A 25057-nucleotide genomic window follows, 5' to 3' on the forward strand; every position below is an offset into this window, starting at 1 on the left:
TATTTCACAAGTTCGTTCCTTTCCTTCTGTTACCGAATGTTTTTTATAGCTATTGCTCTTCTGTGTTAACAAGGTTGGAGGAACTTGGGTTTTGGGAGATGCTGCAGCCCACCCCCACCCCCCGCACTTTTACCAGAATGACCTCTGGGAGCTCCCTTTCAGTAGCCATCAGACAAATCGGAGTTGGGGTGGTAGTTTGAGCACGTCCTCTAGGACGACGGTAACGGGGGCCCTAAATCGAGCACAGCCCAGCTTCCCACACCTTCGTGCAGTTTCATTCTGCTGGGCAGGTGGCCCTTTGCTGAAAGGGGGCTGTGTCCCATCAAGGAACCTATGGTTTCAAGACTTAAACAGCTCTGTTGGAACTTGCTTTGGAAGAGTTGCTTGTGTTGTCACCTTGGAAAGAAAGTTTCTCTGTCCTTTCAGCTGGGGGCGGGGGGCCGGCTGTGAAGCGGGGGGTGCGTGTGCGTTGGCAGTTGAGTTCCACCAATGTTTTCTCAAGCCGAGACTGAGCCCCATTCATCGTCCTGCCCGTGTGTGGCTCCGTCGCCCCCAGACAGAGCCAGCCGGGCAGCCCGAAGTCTGCACTGAGAACTTGATCCCTTCATGCGACGATTAAGTTTTAGTAAGTGAAATAAAATGCTTCAGCAAAAAAGAAAAGAAAAGAAAAAAAAGCAAGCAAGCAAGTGTGGAACAACGGAACAAGACTTGTTTTATTTAACTATGAAGAGTGTTTGACAACAGCCCCCTTCCCTGCAGGATATGAGAGCTCTCTGTCCACTGTAGCCCTGCCCCAGGGATCTCCCAGCAGAATTAGGCTGGGGCTGGGGGGGGTGCGAATGTAAACAGTGACCCTGAAGGCCTGGAGTCCACACCCCCCCCCCCCCCCGCCTTCTTTCTCCTGTCTCTCCTGCTCGCTTGCCACCTCGCCCCCCGCCCCACCTCCCCAGACAGGCACACACAGAACACTAAGCAACTTCAGGTTCAGGCTGGGGGAGAATAAAGGTGCTTTGTGAAGGGAAGCAAAACATTCCTGGGGGAGGTGAGGGGCCTGGGGCATGAATGTGCCCTCAGTCTGGGCCGGTTCTGCACACCACGGCTGCTCCCTCTGCCAGCGCACCCAGGAGGGAGGTGGAGGGAGGAGGGCCCAGCCCCCAGCCAGGAAGCTCTGGGCGTGGGCAGGGCTTGTGGGAATGATTTCATTGGAAAGGCCTGCGATATTTTTTCCCCTCCCGTGTGTGGTTCTTGGAGAAAGTTGGAGGTGGTGGTGATTTCAGTCGCCCTGGCCGCCGGGGAGCCGGAGCCGAGAGCAGAGGCACCGGCCGAGCTTGCGGGGCCGTCGGGCCCAGGCCCTTCTGCCACGCCTGGGGCCGGCTCTCTGCCTCCACAGCCCTGGCCCACCTTGCCCTGCACGCATCTTCCTCCCCCTCGCTCCGCCCTCTCCAAAACCTGTCAGGGCCCTCCGTGTGGGGGGCTCTTTTTCGGTTTTTCTTTTTGGAGAAAAACTTCTGGGAGGAGGGGATGTCACCTCAGGCCCCACTGTAGCCTGTGTACCAAGTGCTCAAATATGAAAACGAGTCCTTGGCATTTTTATTTTTATCGATTGACTTATTTTTAACCGGCGGCTTTTTTTAACCTCTGTGTTCTGCTGTGTTTCTTGTGTTTAGTCTTCAAGTACTTCGACTGACCATGACCCACTGGGCCCCCTCCCTCCTGGCTGGGGTAAGTACCGAGTTCTTCTGTGTACTCAGCCGTCTGTCAGCTGATGCCCCACTGTGCTCTGTCGTCTTTCCCTGAGCGGCTTCCTCACTCCCAGCCCTCAGCTGCCCATTTCGCTTCTCGCCAGAACACTCCGTGGGGAGGCCAAGCCTGAGCAGTTACAGACGTTGGAGCTGGAAGGTTGGGAAGGCAGTTGAGTTCCCCTGCACCCCTGGAGCATTCACCCGCCATGGCTGAAGGAGTGTGACCCTGAGGACAGAGCCCTTGGGCGGCCATAGGACTGTTGGGTTTTGGTCCTGACCTTGAACTGTCTACCCACCCATCCGACCTGTCATTGACTAAGACATTCTGGCGCCGGCTTACTCGCTGGTGCATTGGTTTCAGGTCTGTGGCTGTGTGATTGGGAGGAGCCACCCCACCAAAACTTTCTTTGCAGCTGAGATGTTGGAGGACTTCAGCCTAATTTTGATTAAAGAAAGCCACCCTTTTTCTTTGTGACACAGTTGTGAAAGAGGCCAGAGGGAAGCAGTTGAGAGAGTTGAGTGCCGGGTGGCAACTCAGTGAAAGTGCATCGTTGCTGGTTAATAGTACCATGCTGGATTCTCCTTGTCAACTGGAGAATTTTAGCTCCGGTGTGTGATTTGCCAATAGTGAGTTAGAAGGATGGACATGTATGACTTGGGAGAAATTATGGGCTTTGTGGCTATTTTGGGTAAGAGTGATTATGCACAAAGGGGCCATGAGAGATGGTGAGACTCAGTGCATTCTGCAGCTCTGAGCCAGTACAGAAAGAGTCCCTGGGGGTGGAAGAGGGCAGTTTTTTGCAAGAATCAGCAGGTGTCGGATTTAATGTATTGTTTGGGCCGGTGGAGGACAGTAGATGCTAATTTGGTGGTGTGCACATGTGATATAAAATTGGGCAGGGGCACGCTCCCCAATAAAGATGGAGAAGCGGACAATGATAGGATAAGCATGAACTGGAAAAGTATGGCTTTTGAGCTGGAACCCCCTGGTTCAGACACACTACTCCCTGGTAGTAATTTACCAGGTTGCATCACCCCCCTCCTTGGGCCCACAGGGTGTCACTTAGTGAATTACCACTGCATTCCAGAGCCCTGGAAGGACCTTGTAGACCTTCTAGGGGGACATATGGTTAGTGGGGCATCCAGACAGTTCTTGATTTTCAGCTAGGGAATCCCTTACGCACACAGATCATCCACCTGGCTCTTTGAACTGATGAAAGGTCCCTGGTATCTCAGAGATCAGCAGCCAGTCAAGTCTGAGGAGTCGAACACAGGATGCCAAGCGAGGCAGGGGAGAACGCTGCAGATTAAGCAAGAATCCGTGGTGTTGTTTGGCAGCCAATAGACGCTGTGACCTGGAGCCAGGGACCCAGAGTTGTTCATGGATCTATAGCGTCAAATGATTGATTTCTGTACGGGTTCTGTTACATGATGGTCACCAAGTAAGAGCAGCTTTAGCGCCTCGAAAAGAGCTCCCAGAAGCCAAGTGTGGAATGTCTGAGATGGGAAGAGGAGCCATGGCAAAGTCAGCGGTGTTTACATACGACCAGGAAAACACACAAGCTTATATTCGTATGAAACTGAGAAGAAAGAACATCCGGCCGAGGGCCAGGGACCCTCCCTAAGCAGATCCTTTGGACTCTGTGTTGGCTTTTTCAGGGCTGGGACAGGGCCACCTTCCCAAGGAGAATTCAGCGAACAGGAAGAGCAGCAGAATCGAGTGAGAATTGCATTTAGTGGGAGCCTGCGATCAAATCTACTGGGCTCTCCTGCTCACCGTCCTAGGTCCCTTTCTGCTCCTCCAGGAGAGACCCCACGGTTCTCCCTACACCCAGGGGTCAGGACACCTTGGGTTTAGATCCATATCTCTTCAGCTGCCTTGACCCTTTCACATGTGACTAAATGCTTCCAAATCTGCTTCTTCCCAAAGGAGGCAAGCTAGATGCTCACTTCAGGACTTTCCCAGCCCTCAGACTATGAAACTGTATGCAGTGAGGCAGTTCCAGTAGCCCCCACCTCTGCCCACAGCAGCGAGTGCATAGCCCCCAGGCCGGCTGGACAGATCTCCCGGCATGTTGATTAGCATTGGCTTTGACCCTTGGCAGGGCAGACACGGAGGATCTAGTTCAAAGCAGAAGCTTCTGGGATGGGAACGGCTTCTCCTTTTCCTCAGAACCTTCTTGGGAAGCCTGCCTTCTGTGGGACAGTCCCATAAACTGAGCTGAGGTAGCTCTGTCATAATTTTGGGCATCTTCTTTCTTTCCTTTTGTCTGTGCTTTAAAAATTTCTGTCAAGTAACGGATACCATGTAAGGCGGAGAGTCCAAGACCCTGGGTTTTTCCTGAGAACGTTGCAGCCTGATGCTTGAGGGGAGAGGAGTGGGCTCCTCGGTTCTGTGCCTTTTTTAGCTTTTGGTTTCCCCCTCACTTCTGGAACTAATTATTTTTATTTCTTTAATTTCGCCCTTTCATTGTAAAAGAGGGAGGGCCATTTGCATCATTTGTTTGGGGGACAGAAACAGATTTGAAGGCTCAAGAACTTCCTGGGAAAGCTGACCTCACTTGGGTTCGCAGCCTGTCATCCACTTGGACCTGATGGGGCACCCCTCGCAACACCTCTCAAAGCCCGGAATCACCAGCTAGAGTTGGGTCTGCCCAGACTCCCACCCGTGAGCACCCAAGCCCCAAGAGAGGGGAGAGAGTAAGGATTGTCCGGAGGACAGGGGCAGTATGTCTGAGCACCCCCAAACACTGCCGTGCCTCGAAGCACACACTTAGGTGTAGGAACAAGTGGGCATTGTAAGTGCCCGCAGCCCTAGGCATTTATAATGCACACGTGTGGTGTAGCGGTTTTGCTGAGATGTGAGAATTTTAGAACAAAGCTTTGCCTTTATGCAGGGGGAAAGAGAGAAGGTGGACGGTAGATAGGCCCTGTGGTACAGAGTGCTGATCAAAAGGATATGAAGGAAAATGCAGCCGCCCCCCCCCCCCCCAGTGACCCGGTTTGGATGGAGCAGTGGCAGGACCAGAGACCAGCCCATGAGGGACTGGGGTGGGGACCGGGGTTGAGGGGAGCCTGGCCGTGCCTCCACTTTGCACACAGCTGGATGCAATTAGGCCTCTGGTTTCAGCTGGGCTGCTCCCCCTCCCTGTTGCCACACCGCCCCCTTCCCTCCAACGAATCAACCAACCAAAGACAGTGCTGGATCTCGAGTTGGAAATGTGTTTATCCTTCCCCCACTCCCCAATAGGGAAAGATTCTCTTTGTCCTCTTTACAGTGAGAGATGTGAGTGAGCGAGGCTTTCAGTGGTTAAACTTCTCTAACAGGTGGGGAACGGGAGCAGAAATTCGGACCTGGTGCTCCGGAGAGGAGAGTGGACGTGGGCTCCAGATGTTTCAAGCTGATTGTCCTCTTTTCTTTCTTCTCCCATGGCAGAGAAGAGACAGGACAATGGACGGGTGTATTACGTGAACCATAACACACGCACTACCCAGTGGGAGGACCCTCGGACCCAGGGGTAAGGACTTGGGCTGGGTTGGCCCCGTGTAGGCCCCGTGTAGCTCCAGTGTTGGCCAAGTGCCCTGACCTGCGTTGGTCCTCTCTGGTCAATATTCTGGGATCTTTAGCTACACACCAGTACCCCAAGACCCTTACCATATAGTGTCTGCCTAATGAACCTTGAACGTGGCTTCTTAAATTGACCTTCCTGATGGATAGAGAGTGGCCCGACTGGCGGGTATCGCTGGTCTCTGCCACTTGTGCAGGCTGCTAATAGTGTGATTTCAAGAGGTTTGAAGGAACCTCTGCACCCCCACCCTCCAGAAGCTAGTCTAGGATAGGGGCGTGTGGAGTCTCACGATTGCTGGTTGGCCACTCAGGCCACGGCCATCTACCCAGAGCTGGTACATGACCTCTCTCTGCTCCAGAACTGTCCTCATGACTTGGGTGGTACCAGGTGCCTTTCCTCAAGGGCCACCCTCAAGGGCTGTGCGGAGCCCGGGTAAAAGCAGAGAGAAAGCAGCAGTTGGGGAACCCCAGCCTCCTAAGCATTGAGGCCCAGAAGGAGAGCTTGGCTCATAACTCCTCTCTTCCTGTCATTCCAGGATGATCCAGGAACCAGCTTTGCCCCCGGGGTGGGAGATGAAGTACACCAGTGAAGGGGTACGCTATTTTGTGGACCACAATACACGCACCACCACCTTTAAGGATCCTCGCCCAGGGTTTGAGTCTGGGTAAGGACTTCCCACAGGCCACCTTAGTATCTGTTTGCAAGGTCCGGGTTTATCCTTGTCTTTCTCCTTTTACTGCCCTCTGGTGGCTAATTTTGGGGTCACAGTAGAGGGGATGGCAGGAGGATCTGGAGGAGTAGGGAGGGGGGCTGTCCTCTTTATTCGGAATAACACTAGTGGTCTTTCTCTAAAAGCAAGAGGTCTGGCTTTATTTCTGGTTTTTGTTTTTACTTCTCAAATCTGTCTACAGAAATGCCAGTTATTTCCTTTCTTTTATGCCCACCTTTCTGGTCTTTAACATAGCATCAGCTTTCCTCAGGGCTAACTTTTGCTAATTTTTGAGAAATCACGTGGGTTCTAGGACATCTTTGCTCTCCCCAGGACGAAGCAAGGTTCCCCTGGTGCCTACGACCGAAGTTTTCGGTGGAAGTATCACCAGTTCCGTTTCCTCTGCCACGTGAGTGCTGGGACCGGACCTCCCCCAGACACTGGGGTTGACCGAGTTACTTTGGCATGATTTCCCAGTCTCGCAGAGGTGTTGAGATGCCTGCGCCCCAGGTGTGGGCCGGTTACTTGTCCTGCCCTGAGCATTGTCAGACATAGTCTTCCGACAACCAGCTCCCATTTCTGGGGTACCAGGCTCTCCGCCACTTGCCCAGGGAGACGGGGAAGCCTGTTTGTACAGACAGGAGACCCGACTGAATAGTGACCACTGAGGTCCTGATTCAGGATTGGTTTTCTTTTTTTCCTTTTTTTTCTTTTTCAGTCAAATGCCCTCCCCAGCCATGTGAAGATCAGTGTTTCCAGGCAGACGCTTTTCGAGGATTCTTTCCAACAGGTTAGAGAATAATCACGGTGTCTAAGACCCAGCGAGCAGAAGGCCCCCTCACACCACCCCATCTTCGATCATGTGGCCTGTTAGCCCCACATGGTAGAGTTTCCAGGGTGTGGGCCTTGGTGACAAGTGTCTGCGGAAGAGCAGGACTTAGAATTCCCTGCCCCCTGCCCCCGGTCCACCATGGAAGCGGGGAGTGGCAGGCTGGCCACGATGCTCTGTCTCCCCAGATCATGAACATGAAGCCCTACGACCTGCGCCGCCGGCTCTACATCATCATGCGGGGTGAGGAGGGCCTGGACTACGGGGGCATCGCCAGGTGAGCTGCCCCCCCGTCTCCCCCGGCTCTAGTGCTCGCGGCCAGAAAGCTGCCTCCCCCTTGCTCAGATCGGTTCCCAAAACTCTGAGGCACCTTCAGGAGTCGGCATGGGTAGGGCCAGTCCACGTCCTGGGGTCCCCTTGTGGGCTGGGCATTAACCCTTGAGTTACTGGTCTGTGGAGAGGCTGGGCGCTTCAGAGGGACAGTGCTGCGTGATTTCTGTACCTGAACCAGTCTGGCTGCACCAGTGGGCAGTGGTTAAATATTGGTGTCCTGTGGTTTCCGTTCGAAATCGACCCTGGGCTTCTGTTCTTGAGGCAGCTGGGCCAGGTTGAATCTGGTGTGTTGGTGTGTGCGTGCCATATGCAGGTTGTGTCACCATCCAGAGGGCCTTGATCAGCACTCACTACACATCACGTGCATAGGGTCAATAAAGTTAAAATGGCTGATGTACCCATAAAAAGAGCCTAAAAGCATTGTCTTGCCCTCACCCCAGCCTACCTGCAAAAGTTAACAGTCTCTTTGACAAAACGTTGCCTTGGATCATGGGGCTGAAGTCCCCTGGCAGGGAGAAGGAGCACCTTGGCCTGCGGTGACTGCTCAGCTCACTGACCTCTCATGGTGTGGGGACATCTCTCTTGGTGTTGGGTTCACTTATTTCTGGTCCTCTGTTTGCTGGTGGCCCTGCCCTCCTTGTTGGCCCCTGTGGATCAATTGCTCTTTTTCTGTGGTGACCATGGTGACCTTCTCTCCAGGCTCTGCTTGGTGGTGTGGCTCCCACCCCGTGTGTGTCTGTCTCTCTGTGTCCTGCCAGTGGTTTTACCCTATGGTAGGTTACGTCATGCTGTTCTACCACAGGGTAGAACCACGGACAGGATACCGAGGCACCCTCTGCATCGAAGGACTCCTCGTCTGCCCGGCCACGAGCAGCCAGGGACTGGCCCCCTTGGGATGTCCCCCTGCTGGTTTAGCTCAAGCCTGAAAGGACCCTGAATTCTGGCTTGAGGCTTGTACCTAGGCCACAAAGAGATGCCAAGGCATGGGTGTTGGTTCAGACAAATGCATGGAAGTGTGGGAAAGGGTATGGTGATGGGGTCTAGGGTGAGGGGAGGGCAAAGAGCAAGGGAAATGAGATACCTTTTGTATAGCTAATGGGAGTGAGGTTTGTAATCTAGAGGCAGCACGGATTACAGAGTTTTCATGCATCAGGACCTAGGAACATGTTACTGTGTATTCATTTCATGCTGCCTACTCAGGATGGAAACGGGGAGGGCGGGGAGCTGTTTCCTACAGCACCTTTGCAAGATTTAGAAAAGATGCTCTTTCTCAAGACACTTCCATGTTGGGAAATGGTCATGATATTTTGGTTTTATCAGAAAAAAACCAGGTTGACTGCTGTATGCAGGAAAATTGTAATAAACGTGCAAATCTATGATATTTTAACATAGTGCTCTTGTACAGTGCACAGCCTACACAACTGTGCATGGTGGCCTCGGGCTACCAAAAGCTCCTTTGCCATCAGCCACACTGGATAACGGATGTAAAGTCCTGGAATGCATCACCTGGGAGCCCAGACACATGCACGAGGCTTTCCTGAGCACTGTCTACAAGTGCAGTTGTTGTCCTGGTTCACCCTTGCTCACTGACCTGCTGTTAATACAGGTTATACCAGGTGTTCATCCCAGTGGAGCTCGACTCCCAGGGACCCGTGTCTCCAAACTAGCCAAAACAGGACAGCAGAAGAGAGTCACATCTACAGTGCAGTTGTGCAGGAAGGGATCCATTACTCTTGTTTTTCTTTGTCTTCTCTCATAGGGAGTGGTTTTTCCTCCTGTCCCATGAAGTGCTCAACCCCATGTATTGTTTATTTGAATATGCCGGGAAGAACAATTACTGCCTGCAGATCAACCCTGCCTCCTCCATCAACCCTGACCACCTCACCTACTTCCGCTTTATTGGCCGATTCATCGCTATGGTAAGATGCACGGCTGTGAGATCTCTAGAGAGGGCGGCAGCCAAGGAGGCCGGATACACCGACAGCGACTTGCCGTGGATGCCCTGTCTCTGAGCCCCACGCTTCTCCTCACACAGCACCTAGCAAGAGATGCAAAAAGCTGGAGGGAGTTCTGGAGATAGTTCAGAGCTCTCTCAGCGGCACCCCCAGGGGCTTTGAGAGAGTTTTCTTGTGTTGATTTGTGTAGGACTTGTTGAGCGATAGCCCAGGGTTTCTGGGCCATGGACATCACTTAACTTTCAGTGTCCACCCTGTCGAGGATGTTGGCATGGCAAACACTGCCCACTTGCTGTCTTTCTTGCAGGGGGGAGGGAAGATGCGGGGTGGGGTACCACCGTCTGTCACAACCCTCGGGTGAGAGTGTTAGGGAATGTCTGCCTGAGACACTCGGGCCTTCTGGAAGGGGATTTGGAATCAACACTAGCTTAGAACAGAGCCTGGTAGACCAGCTGGTCAGGATGTAGGAGGCATCGTCATCAGGGAAAGGGGAGTCACGGCACTGTATTTATCTAGAAATAGGAACACAGTATGAATAGAGGAGGGCATCATGTCACGTGCATCCTGTCGAGTGTCTCCTGAGGGTAGAGAACCAGGGTTGAGAAAGGGGAGCCCATAGTAGCCACAGTCCTTCTGCCATATTTGGTAGTTTGTTTCATTGCTAATTTTCCTTTGCTTCCTCCTGACTTCCCGAATGCTCTGCCCGCGAGAACCCAAGAGCCATGACTAAATATGTGCCTTCCCCTTGTCTGGAAGTTCTTGGCCAAGGTGCTGGGCTCAGGAAGTGGGCACATTCTTCCCAGGTCTAGAGACCCGCCTGGCCCAGCAGCCGACAGGACAGACCAGTAAAACCCTAGACTATTACTCACCACTGGCCCGCCAGCTCCCGCCGTTGACAGCGTCTGCATTATTTTTGGCTGCCTCTGCCGCCCAGCTCTGAGCGTCACTGACTCACTCGTCAGGGCTGCCACCTGGGCTTGTGCTGTCCGTAAGCATGGGGCAGATCTCTGCTAGAGCAGGGAGCCGGCGGGCAAGCGTGCCGGGCAGGCAGTGCGTTCCTAAGTAGGCCAGCTCTGCCTGCCCCTGTGGTCTGCAGCTGTGGTGAGACACTGTCCCAAGGCCACAGTTGCTCTTGGGGAGAAAGGGTAGGTGGCAGTAGTTGGGCTTTGGTGTGGAGCATCCAAGAGCCTGCCTCGGGCAGTGTCCTAAGAAGACCAAAGCCCTTGGCCATGTCTCTTCTTCCTCAGGCTCTGTACCATGGAAAGTTCATTGACACAGGCTTCACCCTCCCTTTCTATAAGCGGATGCTCAACAAGAGACCAACCCTGAAGGACCTGGAATCTATCGACCCTGAATTCTACAACTCTATTGTCTGGATCAAGTGAGTCCTCTCCTTTGTGCCGTGCTGGGAGGAGAGGGATCTCCAACACAACTGTGCCCGGTGGCCTCGGGGTACCAAAGTTGGGGAGTAGGCCTTACGGGCCTTTATTTTCTCTGCCAGAATGGCTCTGAGCCCATAAAGATGGGCTTTATAAGTGCTTGTGGAGGTGCGCAGCTCCTAGGCTTCCCTGTCGGGCAGCTCCAGAATTCTCTCCTGTGGCTGTTCGGGATTTAGGCTGAGTCCTAAGCATCCCATGAGCACTAAAGTGAGTGACAGAGCAGGATGAGGGGAGACGCTTCTAAGGTAGACCTCTTCCCTCTTGATCTCTCATGCCCCCAGAGAGAACAACCTGGAAGAGTGTGGTCTAGAGCTGTACTTCATCCAGGACATGGAGATCCTGGGCAAGGTGACAACCCACGAGCTCAAGGAAGGTGGTGAGAGCATCCGAGTGACAGAGGAGAACAAGGACGAGTACATCATGTGAGTTTTAAGCGCTGGGGAGCCGGGGGCGGGGGGAGGGGAGCAGAGCCACCCCTGTCTCTGGGGCACCCTCCACCCAGGCCCCCCCGCGCATTTCACCAGGGATCACAGCCTCCCATTTGGCGTCGGGCCCGGGGCCGGCAGCCCACTGGCTCTGGGTGTGCCGAAGCCACCTCTCAGCTGATCGCTCGCTGTGACAGCAGCCTCCTGGCAGGCCCCAAGCTGCACCCGAGCAGTGCGTCTCAGCTCCGCTGATGGCTGGTCTTTGGTTTTAGGCTGCTGACCGACTGGCGTTTCACCCGGGGCGTGGAAGAGCAGACCAAAGCCTTCCTGGATGGCTTCAACGAGGTGGCCCCCCTGGAGTGGTTGCGCTACTTTGATGAGAAAGAGCTGGAGGTGAGAGCTGGGGTCGCCGGCGCCCTGAGCCTGTGCCTCCGGGGCGGTCGTGCCCTTTGTTGGCAAACTGTGTCTCCAGAGAAACTCACCAGTAGAACCTCACACTCCCTCGGGGCCGAGGCAGCAGGACACATAGTTGTGATTGGGTTTCTCACACTTGTTTTGAGGGCGTCCACATTCAAGACTCGTATCACCCATGTTATTAGCACTGCCAGCAGAAATCATGAAGATGTTTGGGATGCTTTGATCTGCTCGTGAGTGGGAAGGGGGCTGGCACTGGGCGGCTGACACCTGTCCTCCCTGCAGCTAATGCTTTGCGGCATGCAAGAGATAGACATGAGCGACTGGCAGAAGAACACTATTTACCGACACTACACCAAGAACAGCAAGCAGATCCAGTGGTTCTGGCAGGTAGGTCCTGGGGCCCGTCCCAGCAGGGTTGGGGTAAGGGTCCGGGCAGGGGTATTTTAGCAGTCAGCCACAGGAAAGAGACCCGATTCGATCTCAGGCTCAAGGACACGTGTTTCATGGTCACCTCCCTCATCTCTGATGCTCCCCTCACTTTGTGAAAGGAGAAGAGAAACCCAGCCTTGGGACGAACAGAGCTGTTGCAGCTGGATTGTGTCCAGGGCTCTTGACAGGACATGTTGGTGGTCAGCCTTGGCGGGCAGTAGGGTGAGCCTGCAGGCAGGAAGGAAAGCTCCCATTGGTTGTGTGGTTTTCCTTCCAGCCGGGGGGGACGGGACAGCACGTGCTTGTCCCCAGAGAAACTGAATGAGCTCGGAGTCCTGGATATAATGAATTGATTCTTTTATATGTGTAGTCTTGTCGTTGTCATTATGAAGTATAGCATACATGAGAAAGAGTAGGTAAATAAAAATTTCTTTGTGAAGGCAAAATTCCCATCCCATGAAATTCACCGTGTTAAGCATTTTAAGGTATTACGGTTCATTGGCCCTTCACAGTGTGATGCAGTCATGACCACCATCTAATTCCAGAACATTTCATCTCCCCCTACAAAAGAAACCCCATACCCATTAAGCAATCACTCCCATCCTTAGTATATTTTTCAAAGCAGAACTTGGATGGGAAAAGAATACCTGACTCGAGGGGCCCCTGAGACCAGAGATGTCCCATGGGCTGGTGGGACTGGCCTCCAAACACCCTGTCAGAGGGAGCGGCTTTGGGGTTTCCAAGGATGGTGGCTCTAACCCCCGACGCAACCCGGGCTTTGTGTTCTCAGCCCTAAAGAGGGGTTCCGGCTGATAGGAGTCACAGGTTAGAGCGAGGTTCTGGGTCATGTGGGTTGCCCGGCTCTGCTCTAACTGGTGGAGTTCGTTCTAGGTGGTGAAGGAGATGGACAACGAGAAGAGGATCCGACTGCTGCAGTTCGTCACTGGGACTTGCCGCCTGCCTGTTGGCGGATTTGCGGAACTCATCGGTATGTCTTCCCTTGCCCTGCTGGGGCCCTGGGGTGGGCCTGAGGGCTGCTCCCACCCTGCGAGTCAGTGGGCAGGGCCTGAGCCACCTGTGGGTGGAGTCAAGGTCCTGCCCACGGAAGGCGTGGTCCTGTTGTATATGCTGTTTCTTTTTGGGTAACAGGTAGCAATGGACCACAGAAGTTTTGCATCGACAAGGTTGGCAAGGAAACCTGGCTGCCCAGAAGTCACACGTGGTGAGCCTGCTGGTTTTAGTGGGAGGTGGCCAGAACCTCACAGACCAGATGAATTCCTGAGGGCAGCCCTGTGGGTGGGGCAGCTTCAGGGACTTTGGCAACTTCTGTGTGGCTCTGGGGTTGGAGAGGAGGGGCCTCTGATTTTGTGGGGGTTGTGGTGCAGTTCCGTGTCCTCATGGTCTCACCAGCTATTAAATATTCAAACACTTCTGTTCCACTAGACAAAGAGCTGTTTCCCTGTGTGCCCTCTGCCCTCTGCCCCATTTCTCCAGCTGCCCTGCCCTGTTTGCTGACCCTTCTGGGGGGTGGTGGGGGCAGGGACAGGAAGCATGAAGGCCTCACACCGCAGGGCCCTCAAGGACTCTGTTCTGGCATCTGGCCACTTGGTGTTGTGGTCGAGCCACGGTCACGTGAACTCTTTTGACCCCACTGTAGCCAGGCTGGGGCAGGGCCATGGAGCCCTGACCTCCCTCTGCTGACTGTTGTGCTTCCCTCTCTCAACAGTTTCAACCGCCTGGATCTCCCACCGTACAAGAGCTATGAACAGCTGAAAGAGAAGCTGCTGTACGCCATTGAGGAGACTGAAGGCTTCGGACAGGAGTAACTGAGGCTGCCCCCCCCCCCCCCCCCCCCCCCCTTTGGTCTTGGGTGTTTTCCCCCCCGGGGGGCCCGGGCCCCCGGGGTTTGGGGGAACCCCCCCCCCCCCCCCGCCCTCCAGGTGGTGGCCGTGCGTGGGACCACACTGTCATCAGCCTGGTAGCAGAGCCCGACCTCAAGAGGTCCTGCCTGTCCCTTCCTTTATCCTACCCACTGGTGGCAGTCTGGAATAAAGCCCCCATGTCGCCTTTGGCCCTGTCACCCATTGCAAAGTCTGGAGGCCTGACCCTCTCTGTAAGGTCTTCTCCTTTTCCCCTAAGACCAGCGCTAGGCATGCATGAGCGTGCAGGGAGGGGGGCCCTGTGCTGAAGAGCTGCCCCAGAAGCCCTGGTTCTCACGGGCTAGTTAGGCAGGAAGGACACTGGCCGCTCACTCGGGGTAGCTCTTCTGGGCTGAGAAGGCCCAGGGTCTTTGTCAGTAAAAGAGGTTCTGTTTTAAATAGAACTATTCCAGTGATCTGTATAAAATGGAGGTCTGAGGGAGAGGAACTCTTCCTGCGCCCGGAGAGAGCTCTGGGTCAAGGCCCGCCGCTGCCTTTCCCAGCAGGACCCAGCCACTGAGGGTGAGCAGCGAGGCCCATCTCTGCACTCGGTGCGGGACAGTTTGTTCTTTCCTGCGAATAAAGGGTTGTACCAGCTGCTTGGGTGTGAGTGGGTTGGAAACAACAAACTTCCTCAGACTTTCTTTTCCCTTTTGTATCAACTTGAAGCATTGTGTGTGTAGGGTTACTTTGTGTTTTGATGTCGGTATGCCGCTGTCACTTTCTGTCAAGGAGCTGGTACACCGGGAGTCCCTGGGACCTGGAGGGACCGGCACCGCTGGTCCAAGAATTTCCCAAACAGCTGCTCCTTTTAGGAACCCCCTTGGCAGTTCTGTGAGCTCAGGCAGGCCTGACCCGGCGGCCCAGCTTCACAGCGGCCTAGTCCCTAAGCCTTGACAGGGAGGGGAGGGTGGTATCCTGGGTGTCACCCAACCTTGCCACCTTTGGTAGAGAACTTCCTTTGCTAGATGTAGTTATTCAGGCTGCCCCAAGTGGTGGAGCATGTGGGGGTGGATGACCCTGTCATTCCGTACCAGCCCCTGAGGCTACAGGCAGGTCCATTAGTCTCCTGTTGAGAATGCAGTGTGTCCCAGCCACCCTAGAGCATGTTCATCCTGCCTGGAAGTGAGGCTTTATCTGCACATGCAAAATGATGCTCTTGGAGACCAGCGGAAGGGCCTCAAGCTGCCGCACACGGTCTGACTCGGTTTCTGGAGCTCCCGCCAGCCTCCGACATGTGGGGAGATGTGCAAGGCGAACATGCTCCTCTGGGATGCTGGAGGGGTGGTGGTCGTGAGCTCCCTGGTCTAGGCCCCTGGGGCTCTCTCACTGAACACCAGCTGCAGACTAGCTTGAGCTTCCTAGGACCCCAGGCAGGCCCACTGACCAGTCACAGGGCCTTCTTAGGACCGGCTCACATCCCCAGATCCTTTCTTACCGCCCCCTCGCCGCCCAGGAGGGACAGCCGTGTCTGCTCTTTTGCGTGTGCTGATTTGAGTGTCTCAGCTCACCGGAGCTCAGCCTTTTTTCTTTCCTTGAGTCATTTGCTGTGCTTCCCTGCAGTGTCCCTCTCTCCTGGGGGGGTTGGGGTGCAAGCTGCTGTGTGGGGTTTGGAAGCCTGAGACTCTTAGGTATTCAGAGTGTGTTCCTGTGTGTGCGTGTGTGTACATACATGTATATAACTGAGGTGTTGTGTAGAATGCCCTTCGGTAGCTCTGGGTTGGTCAACAGATGGTTTTGTAATGCCTTCCCCCTTGCCTTGGTATTGCCAGTTTCTCGTGCAATAAACAAATCAGCAGCTGTGGGTGGTGTTGGTGTGGATGTCTACAAAATCGCTGTGCTCTGGACGAGAGGCCTCTGGGCCCCATAGACCCTCCAGGCCCAGATAGGGGTGGAAGTTTCGTGACCTTGCTGGTTTTTCCTAAAATGTGTGTGTTATTAACCGAGACAGTCACACTTATGGGTGGCTGAGTCCTTGTGCAGGGGTCATGGGGGCAGCCCTCGGTCAGGGTTGGACGCCCCCATCCTCCCCCTGCCAGGCCACGGTTTCTGTGAACAGTTGTTGCGGGGCCAGAACATGAACAGCTGTGGCTGCAGGTCGGGTGGGGTTTTGGAAACCAGCTCCTGGGGACAGTGTCTGGGCAGTTGTTCATTCGAGAAGCATTTACTGAGTCCCACAATGACAGAGAGATGCCATGATCTTGAGCTAATGGTCATACGAGGTCTTGCCCCCCACTTTTCTGAACTCTTAAGGATTCAGATGGGACAGATCACCATGCTGTTGGGTCGTAAGGCATTTGACATGGAAATGACGTTGATCAAGCCTTGCCCTTCTCAAGGGAGGCAGAGATGTTCAGAGTGGTTCCTCCCTGGAGTTTAATTCCGTGAATTCACTGCGCCCCTCCCAAGCCTTTTTTCACTTGACAGAGCAATGCTGTGCTTTGAGAAAATGATTGAAAAAAGTCTACACGTTATGGCAGAGATCCCATAACAAATTCAAGTAAGACATGCTCAGATGGAAACTGTTCTCCACAGTCTTTTTTTTTTTTTTTTTAATTTTATTTATTTATTTGACAGAGAGACACACAGCGAGAGAGGGAACACAAGCAGGGGGAGTGGGAGAGGGAGAAGCAGGCTCCCCGCCGAGCAGGGAGCCCGATGCGGGGCTCGATCCCAGGACCCTGGGATCATGACTTGAGCCGAAGGCAGACGCTTAACGACTGAGCCACCCAGGCGCCCCTCTCCCCAGTCTTACCTCGGAAATATACTGCTGTTAAGTTTGCTGCGGCCCTTCCGTACTACTTAGTGTGCATATGCAGATCATATATACATATCATTTTTAGATATACCCCAAAATGGGATCTTACCTATGTTAACTCACTTGTCTCATTCAACAAGGTATTAAGGAAACCTTTCCATTTTCCTCAACATAGGTCTAAATGATTCTTTACTGCATGATATTCCCTAGTATGGTTCCTGTAATACGCCCATCTCCATCCTAAGGGACATTACGGTTGCATTCAACCGTTTGCTCTTGGCTGCAGACATTCACCGAATGTCCTTGGGCGGGTCTTGCGCAGCGGTGCTGCTCTTCCAGGGTGTGGGAGGCAGTCCTGGAAGTTGGATGGTTGATGACTTACCTTTATTTTTACTTAAAAATTTTAAAAAGTTTTAAAATTCAAAGATACAAAGGGTCTGCAGTGAAAGGCTACCCCCCCCCCCCTTTATTCTTGTTCCTCGTTCCTCGGCTGCTCTGATCACCTGCTAGAGGCTATGATTGTTAGTTTCTTTTGTATCCTTCCAGATAGAACTTTAAATGTCCAATAGAGTTTACCCCATGGCTCTCAAAAAGGTTCCTGTGTTCCTAGCCTTAGCAATGGATAGGGTCTCTGGTCACCCCACTTTGAGAACTGCATCTGAGCTCCCCTGGCTGCCCTTCCAGCACTCCATCTGCATTCCCTCCCCTGACTTTGGCTAGCTGTCCTTTTACTTCTACACAATCAAATTCTTTTTTTCTTTTAACATTGTACTGTGTAATCACAAGGAAATCATCTGTACTTTTTCTAAAGGTTTATTTAAAAAGCTGAAAAGCAACAGAAAGCATCTATATTATATGATTATATAAATAAATATTGTTTGCTCCAGAATTAATAGTATAATATAATACAACTGTTTCTTCCTCATCTAGTCTTTCACCCTGGGGCTTCTAAGTACCTCTCTTTGCTTTTCTTATATCCTCATTTTCTTCTCCTTATTCTGAAGTGTTTCAGGTAGAACTAGGCAGGCAGAGAGGCCCCCCTACCTCTACATGCTATAATAAGTTCCTGATGTAATTAGCCAAAGCTATAAGGTTATTTTGGAAGTAAAGAGCTGATAGGACTTCCTTTGTTGCTCCAGATCTCCACTGGGTCTCCCATGTGTCAGTGAGACTTTACATAAGGTGGGACCTCCCTGGATCTGGAGTCTCAGTTCTTGCTACCCGACTGGCATTCTATATTGGGGCTCACATCACCCTTCTAGAAAAACCCTAAAGATCTCTGTGTCTCTGTTTAGAGGTATGCTTGCAGATAGCAAGCTCTCCTGGTTCTTCAGCCGGCCTTGGCATCAACAAGGCCCCAGCTCCATCCAAAGAAAATGGAGTTCGTGCCCAAAGTTCTTACCCCAGCTCGTTTCCCTATGATCTACTCTAAGTTGTTGTTGTTTTGTTTTGTTTTTTAGATTTTATTTATTTATTTGACAGAGACAGACAGTGAGAGAGGGAACACAAGCAGGGGGAGCGAGGGAGAGGGAGAAGCAGGCTCCCTGCTGAGCAGGGAGCCCGATGTGGGGCTCGATCCCAGGACTCTGGGATCATGACCTGAGCCGAAGGCAGATGCTTAACAACTGAGCCACCCAGGTGCCCCTGAATCTAAGTTTTTAATATCCTCTTACTTATCAGGTCCCTCTGATTCTGAGGTTGATTGAAGTGCCACAGTCCAGCTCACTTTTCTATAGCCCATGCTTTATGAGTCAAGCTTCAACAGACTCAGATCGGAGCATGTGACTTCTTCGGCGCACTTTTGTCCATACCATTTGGACATCATGGATTCAGGGTCTGAATCTGATTCAGTTGGTCCCAGTGACAGTAATCATTTTCTTATTGATGCCCGTCAGTTTTGGCCCCTTCAACTTGCCTCTCTTGTCGCTCTCTTGGATGTCTTTGATGGTCTCTATGATATTCTATTCCCAACTTCAGTTCTGTTGCCCCAAACACAGAATCAACTCTTCTCCGTTCTTTTTGGAGTGATGTTAGAAACCAAAATGCGTTCTGTCAAGATAGTACAGTGAGTTCACAACTTGGCCAACCTCTCCATTCCAAACATATAATAAAGACACGTAACATATAAAAAAGAGAAAGCCAAAAAGTCTTGTTCAAAAACAAGAGGAAGATTTCCGAGGGTCAGAGTAGAACAAAATGCAAAACGTTGAACAAGCTCGCAAGTGTGCGGCACCCAGAGCCTGTCGGTGGTGCCTGGGAGCGCACCTGCTGGGCGTCAGGGCTCTAAGTAAGCTCCAGTCTAGACAGGGCCTGGGCACCGGCCCACTGCTCCCTCCCGTTTCATGAAAAGCAGGCCAACCAGCCAACTGCAGCAAAACCAGACTGCCTCTGCCATGCTCCTGGCCATGGCTTTGAGAAAGATGGAGGTGGCAACTCATCAAGACAAACCATCGTGGGATCCAGCCTGGATCTGTGATATTCCTGGGTACCCCCCCCGCCCCAGGCCAGGGCCCAAACTGCCACTCAGAAGATAAGGCTGTTGAATGGGTGCCCAGCAGGACAGGAGGAGATAGCTGTAACACACACGAAGGGAGAGCACAACCCCTTCCCTAAGCTCTGTGGCTCTCCGTATTTCAGACGACACTCCTGGGTGGTCTCCTGCCTGCTGGTCTTCGCTGTGAGAGGACTCATGGCAGGTGGACCTTTTCACTGGGGCTATAAACATCACTGCTCACGTGTCTTTTCTCTGGGGTGATCGTTTTCTCTGGAGAGGAATGCTCTGTTCTCTGCCTGGGGGGAAGGATATACCTGAGCCGGCATACACTTGCCTGTAGGCTTGCTGGGGATCAGGAGAAGGAAGGAACCTAGGTTCTCCACAGTCCTGGCCCCTCACTTGGCTTTTTCTCGCTCTCTTGCCCCTCCCCTCAGCCTGGGCTCCTGTAGCTGGCAGAGGGGACATAGCCAGGCTCTGTGGCTGGGGATGGGGACCTGGGTGTCCCACCCTTCCATGTAGAAACGACTTTCACCTACTGCAGTAGTCTGCTCTCTTCCTGCCCTCCCGCTGCCCCAAGTACTGAGTCTCTCTGGGGACTTGCTCATTTCTTCTCTGCATCTCCCTCTGCGGGGTTTTAGGTTAAAACTTCTGCTTGGCCAGTTATGCTCCTCCACCTGCTTTCTACATTTGAACACTTTGTTGAACATCCTTGTCCAGGCACTGAATCCTCTTATGTTGTCTTTGCCCTTGTGGAGAAAGACTTTTATAAAGCTTTCTTCACTGTCATTTGAGCGGTGAGGCTGGAGAGGTCGAAGAGAGGGTTAATCTGCCGTCTCCATTAACTTCCTTTCCCTTAATAGATCTGCTGGGGTTGGGGGTGAGGGGGTGGGCAGAGGAGGGGGCAGCTTGCAGCTGGCAATCTGTGCATAAGGGTCCCAAAGGGGACCTGACTTTCATCGAATCTGCCGCTGTTTATTCCTGTGGCATTAATTCCAACCTCTCTCGGGTCCGAGCCTTTCCCGGCTCACCAGAACTCTCCTAGGAAAACCTCCTTCCACACACATCTCGGCTGGAGATCCTGCTGCTGGCCACTTCTGCTTTCCTCCTAGAAACTTGTTGAATTCTCTTTTCTACCTTTCACGTGCTCGTTCTCTCTCAAATTGGGCCAAGTGGCCAGGGAACAACGGGAAATCTCTTTTTAATGGAGTCTCTTGGCAGGGAGCAATGATAAATACATGTCAGAATTGAATTTTAGTCATTTGACCATGTTTAAGACCATTAGGCCTTACCTCTCTAAGAGCACTGATTTGGTTCCTAATGCTTGGGGTTTGTTTTGCTTTGTTTTATTTTGCTGTCTCCAAAGATAGTCCTGCTTATAAACAGGAGGAATGTTTTACTTCTGCATTTTCTATTAACATTATCTTCATTCTAAGACATTAATTAAGTGCTGAAATTAAAAAAGGGAACACCCCCTGTAGCCTGTTGTGGATTACTCTGATGAATTCTGTTTCTATCAGTGGAAGGCAGACTTCTTCTTCTTTTTTTTAAAGATTTTATTTATGAGAGAGAGAGAGAGAGAGCACGAGCCGGGGAAGAGGCAGAGGGAGAAGCAGACTCCCTGCTGAGCAGGGAGCCCAACGCGGGACTCGATCCCAGGATCCCAGGATATGATCTGAGCTGAAGGCAGACGCTTAACCGACTGAACCACCCAGGCATCCCCCAGGAAGGCAGACTTCTTAGGTGCCCCCCTCACAACCTCTTCCTGGTATTCACATCCTAGTAGGCTAATCCCCTCCACTTGAGTGGTGCTGAGCTAGTGATTTGCTTCTTACCAATAGAACGTGGCCAAGGTGATGGGTGTCACTTTCCTGCTTGAGTTACAAAGGTTTTTGACCTCCTCCTTGCTAGCAGGCTCTCTACTGCCTTCTCGGCTTGTGCACTTTGACAAAGCAAACTTGCATGTTGGAGAGACCCATGTGGCAAGGGACTGAGGGGAGCTTCGTGTCAACAGCCAGCGAAGGACTGAGGCCCTTAGTCCAACAGTCCACAAGGAAATGAGTCCTGCCCACGAGCACATGTGCTTGGAACGTTAAGATGACTGCAGCCCAGCTGACCCCCTGATTGCTGCCTGTGAGCATCCTGGAGTGGAGAACCCAGCCGGGCTGCGCTGGGGCCCCTGACCCGCAGAAACTGTGAGATCATAATGTGTGTTGTTTTAGCTGCTACGTTTTACGGCAGTTTGTTAACACAGCAATAGATAACTCATACACCATCCTAGGTCAGATGGAATGTCCTTGGATTAGCATCTTTTCCATGTTCCGGGCCCTGAATGTGGCCATGATTTTTAGTAAATGAAAGAGCCAGGGCATGGAGATTGTGTGGAGATCAAAAAATTCACACTAACCAGGAACAAAGACAGAAAGGGACCAGTATTGCTCTTTTCCCCTTTCCTTGGGAAAGGCAAATACTGGGAAGCGGGAGTCATTTCAGTCCCTGCCCCCAGTCCACAGCCTGACATCAACTGCCCGGCAGCACCAATGGTCTCAGAGGCCTTGGGTCTGGCCCAGCCTGGGACAGTGGCACTCTGCCTTGGGATGTCATTAGTGCTTATCTGGGCCTCCAGCCAAACCCAGCTGGCAAGAGTCCTGTCCAGTCTCTCAAGGACGCTTTTGGGGCTGTTGCCTCTGTAATTACAGGGTGAGCAGCAAGGTAGGTGGTACCATTACCGCAGTAAACCAGCCTGAAGGAGGGCCTCTGCAGCTCCTCGACTCTCACTGAGGTTGGCTCAAGGGGCACGTCTTCCTCCTCCATAGTGGCCTCCCGCGTGAGCATCTGGGCCCTGATGGGCCACGGATGTGGAAGCATTGTTTCTTCTGTGAGGGAATTCATTTCACCCTTGAACTTTTGGATTTTATAGTCATGATGGTTTGTTAACTCCTTGTAATTGTTTCACAATGGCTAAAATATAGGGTATGTAGGGTGGGGAGAAGCAGCTCGTACATTGAATTTGACTCTCATCCTGTCCCTGCTCTCGCACAGGGCGCACACCCCTGGTGCATCAGCTGTCTGCCATGGGGTCTGGGAAGCCCCTGGATAGGTATTTTTTTTCCAGCTTTATTGATATATAATTAACATAGAATATTGTGTGAGTTTAAGGTATACAAGATGATGATTTGATACAAGTATATATTGCAAAATGATTACCACAGTAAATTTAGTTAACACATCCATCACCTCACATAACTACCATTTTGTTTTTATTGTTGAGGACATTTAAGTCTTTGTTGTGGTAAGGACATTTAAGATCCACTCTCTTAGCAACTTTCAAGTATAGAATACTCGGAAGTAGTATTAGTAACTATAGTCACCATGCTGTACCCTGGATAAAAAGGATAGAGTATACTGTGGGCAAGTGGGATAGGGGAGAAAGGGTCTACTTGAGATAGGACCTTAGGGAAAGCATCTCCAAACAGGTGTTTCAGCCTGGAGACCCGAAAGCTGGGAAGGAGCCAGTCAAGCAAAGAGCCACATCTGGGGTTGGGCCCATCAGGTATAGTGGCCTGATTGGGAGACTAGCATGTTCCAGAAGTGGGTAGAAGGCTGGTGTGGCTGAGCACCGATGGGAGGGTAAGCAGGAAGGGGGTGAATGAGGTTGGTGGGTCAGGGTGGGTCTCAACATGTTCCTCCTCTATGTGAAGGCAGGGGGAGGGAGAGACCAAAGAGGCTTCACACTGCGTGCACCGCTCCCATCTCATCATTGTCCAGGCTAACCTGTGGCTGTCTCGAACAGCAAAGTGGATGGGAAGTATTGTTCGTGGTAGGTCAGGAACGAGGAATATGAAATGCGATTTGAGGATTACATAGTATTGTCTTTGCTACATGCGATTAAAAGCTATGAAGTGAATGAAGATAGGCCTTTACAATATTGTTTTGAATTTTATTTATTTATTTATTTTAGAGAGAGAGCGAGAGAGCATGTGTGAGCGGGGTGCGGGGAGGGGCAGAGGGAGAGGGAGAGAGACAATCTTAAGCAGGCTCCATGCCCAGTGTGGAGCCCGATGCCAGGCTTGATCTCACAACCCTGACATCATGACTTGAGCCAAAGTCAAGAGTCAGACGCTTGACTGAGCCACCCAGGCGCCCCAATATTGTTTTGAATTTTTTTTTTTTAAAGATTTTATTTATTTGACAGAGACAGACAGCGAGAGCAGGAACACAAGCAGGGGGAGTGGGAGAGGGAGAAGCAGGCTTCCCGCTGAGCAGGGAGCCCGGGATCATGACCTGAGCCGAAGGCAGACGCTTAACGACTGAGCCACCCAGGCGCCCTGTTTTGAATTTTAAAAGGGTAGGAAAGAATGAGATCGAAAGTGAAATACCATATATGCAATGTAAAACGCATGCACCTACAAAATTATACTGCATATTCTTCCACGATCCATCCATATCTAAGGACATTTACTAAACACATTTAAGCATCTATCACTTGTGTGTTTGTGTGTGTGAGGGGGGCTAGAACTATAGTGGAAATCAGGATAAAGGTAAAAACTGTTCAAGTGAGATGGGCCTTAAAAGTGATGATGATGATAGGCGTGAGCTGAGGAGTAAGATCATGCAACCCTCTCCATCTGAGATTCATCCTCTAGCCAAGCTGACTCTGGCGTGAGGATAGAATATGGAAAAGGAAAGTGAGAAAGTACGCAGAAATGGCAGGTAGGCAACCTTAGCCATAGGAAAGGTAGATGAAGGTGTAAGCAGGGGCAGGGAAATGCAGAGGGCAGCCATCAGACATGGTCCATGTGGTAGGACCAGCAGGTGGCTGAAAGCAGAGGCTGAAGGTGAGCAGGGTGACCAGTGTGACTCCTATACTCTGGGCGAGTGGGTGACTAGCCAGGAGATAGACTAAGAGGAGGAACAAGTTTTGGAATTAGAAGCATCATATAGATTGAGACTTTTAAAAATATATAAGTGATAAGTAAGAGGACACCTTAGAGGAAACTGAGCAAAAGGGGCCCATGAGGGTCCAAGAGAAGCAGGACAAGCACCAGGAGAGAAGTCTTCAAAGGTCAGGTCAAGTGAGGTCACGGCTGACAGGGGTCAACTGGATGGGCAAAGCGGAAGCCATTGGTGACTTTAGTGCAGGTTGTTAATGGCTTGGTGGGGACAGAAGCTGGACTGCGTGAGATTAAAAAAAATGCTTGGAAGATAAAGAAGAGAAGGTAGCAAACACAGATGGCTACTTGCTGAATGAAGTTAACCGAGACAGAGGGGTGTGTGTGTATGTGGAGATGGGAGAGAATTGAGTGTTTATATGCTGAGGGGTAAGAGGTAGGGATAAAGCCAGGGTTGAAAATAAGGAAAGAAGGGATAATAGATGAAGTAAGGACCTTAGTTGGTTATTTTGGTTAAAAGAGTAGCCAAGTTATGTTATTATTGATCAGACTTTAGCTGTTGCGTATAGAAAGAGGTTGATATGGGTACTAAGCTGCGAAGGAAGACACTTTGTGGAGTGTAATAGACATGTGTTTGAGAAGAAGTCTTGAGCTGGGAAAGGACTTTTTTTTTTTTTAAAGATTTTATTTATTTATTTGAGGGGGGAGGGGCAGAGGGAGAGAATTCTTTTTTTTTTTTTTTTTAAGATTTTATTTATTTATTTGAGAGAGAGAATGAGAGAGAGAGCATGAGAGGGGTGAGGGTCAGAGGGAGAAGCAGACTCCCTGCTGAACAGGGAGCCCGATGCGGGACTCGATCCCGGGACTCCAGGATCATGACCTGAGCCGAAGGCAGTCGCTTAACCGACTGAGCCACCCAGGCGCCCGAGGGAGAGAATTCTTAAGCAGACTCCCTGCTGAGTGCAGAGCCTGACTCAGGACTCAATCCCAGGACCCTGGGATCATGACCTGAGCTGAAGTCGGAAGCTTAACTGACGGAGCTGGGAAAGGACTTCTTAAAAATGACTCATAGAGTGCTAACCAGGGCAAGAAATGGATAGATTTGTCTATATCAAAATAAAGGTTCTCTCACTTCGATGTATACAGGAAC

General features: G+C 51.8%; 1 protein-coding gene across 2 annotated transcripts in view; it reads left to right on the forward strand.

Moving 5' to 3' along the window:
* WWP2 (WW domain containing E3 ubiquitin protein ligase 2) overlaps window positions 1-13692 on the forward strand; it is a 141920-nt gene extending 128228 nt beyond the window's left edge. The window contains exons 11-24 of one of the 2 annotated variants that reach the window (XM_021703263.1): window positions 1668-1722; window positions 5179-5260; window positions 5847-5975; window positions 6354-6429; window positions 6739-6810; window positions 7038-7126; window positions 8942-9101; window positions 10385-10518; window positions 10858-10998; window positions 11274-11394; window positions 11701-11805; window positions 12739-12835; window positions 12997-13069; window positions 13574-13692. In XM_021703263.1, coding sequence (XP_021558938.1) covers window positions 1668-1722; window positions 5179-5260; window positions 5847-5975; window positions 6354-6429; window positions 6739-6810; window positions 7038-7126; window positions 8942-9101; window positions 10385-10518; window positions 10858-10998; window positions 11274-11394; window positions 11701-11805; window positions 12739-12835; window positions 12997-13069; window positions 13574-13673 — 1434 coding nt within the window. In that variant the 3' untranslated portion in view covers window positions 13674-13692. The remainder of the gene's footprint in view (window positions 1-1667; window positions 1723-5178; window positions 5261-5846; window positions 5976-6353; window positions 6430-6738; window positions 6811-7037; window positions 7127-8941; window positions 9102-10384; window positions 10519-10857; window positions 10999-11273; window positions 11395-11700; window positions 11806-12738; window positions 12836-12996; window positions 13070-13573) is intronic. The other variant, XM_044911312.1, reaches the window with a different exon arrangement.
* Window positions 13693-25057: the final 11365 nt, after the last annotated feature.

This window comes from Neomonachus schauinslandi, chromosome 16 (genome assembly GCF_002201575.2).
Source record: "Neomonachus schauinslandi chromosome 16, ASM220157v2, whole genome shotgun sequence".
Taxonomy (NCBI): Eukaryota; Metazoa; Chordata; class Mammalia; order Carnivora; family Phocidae; genus Neomonachus; species Neomonachus schauinslandi.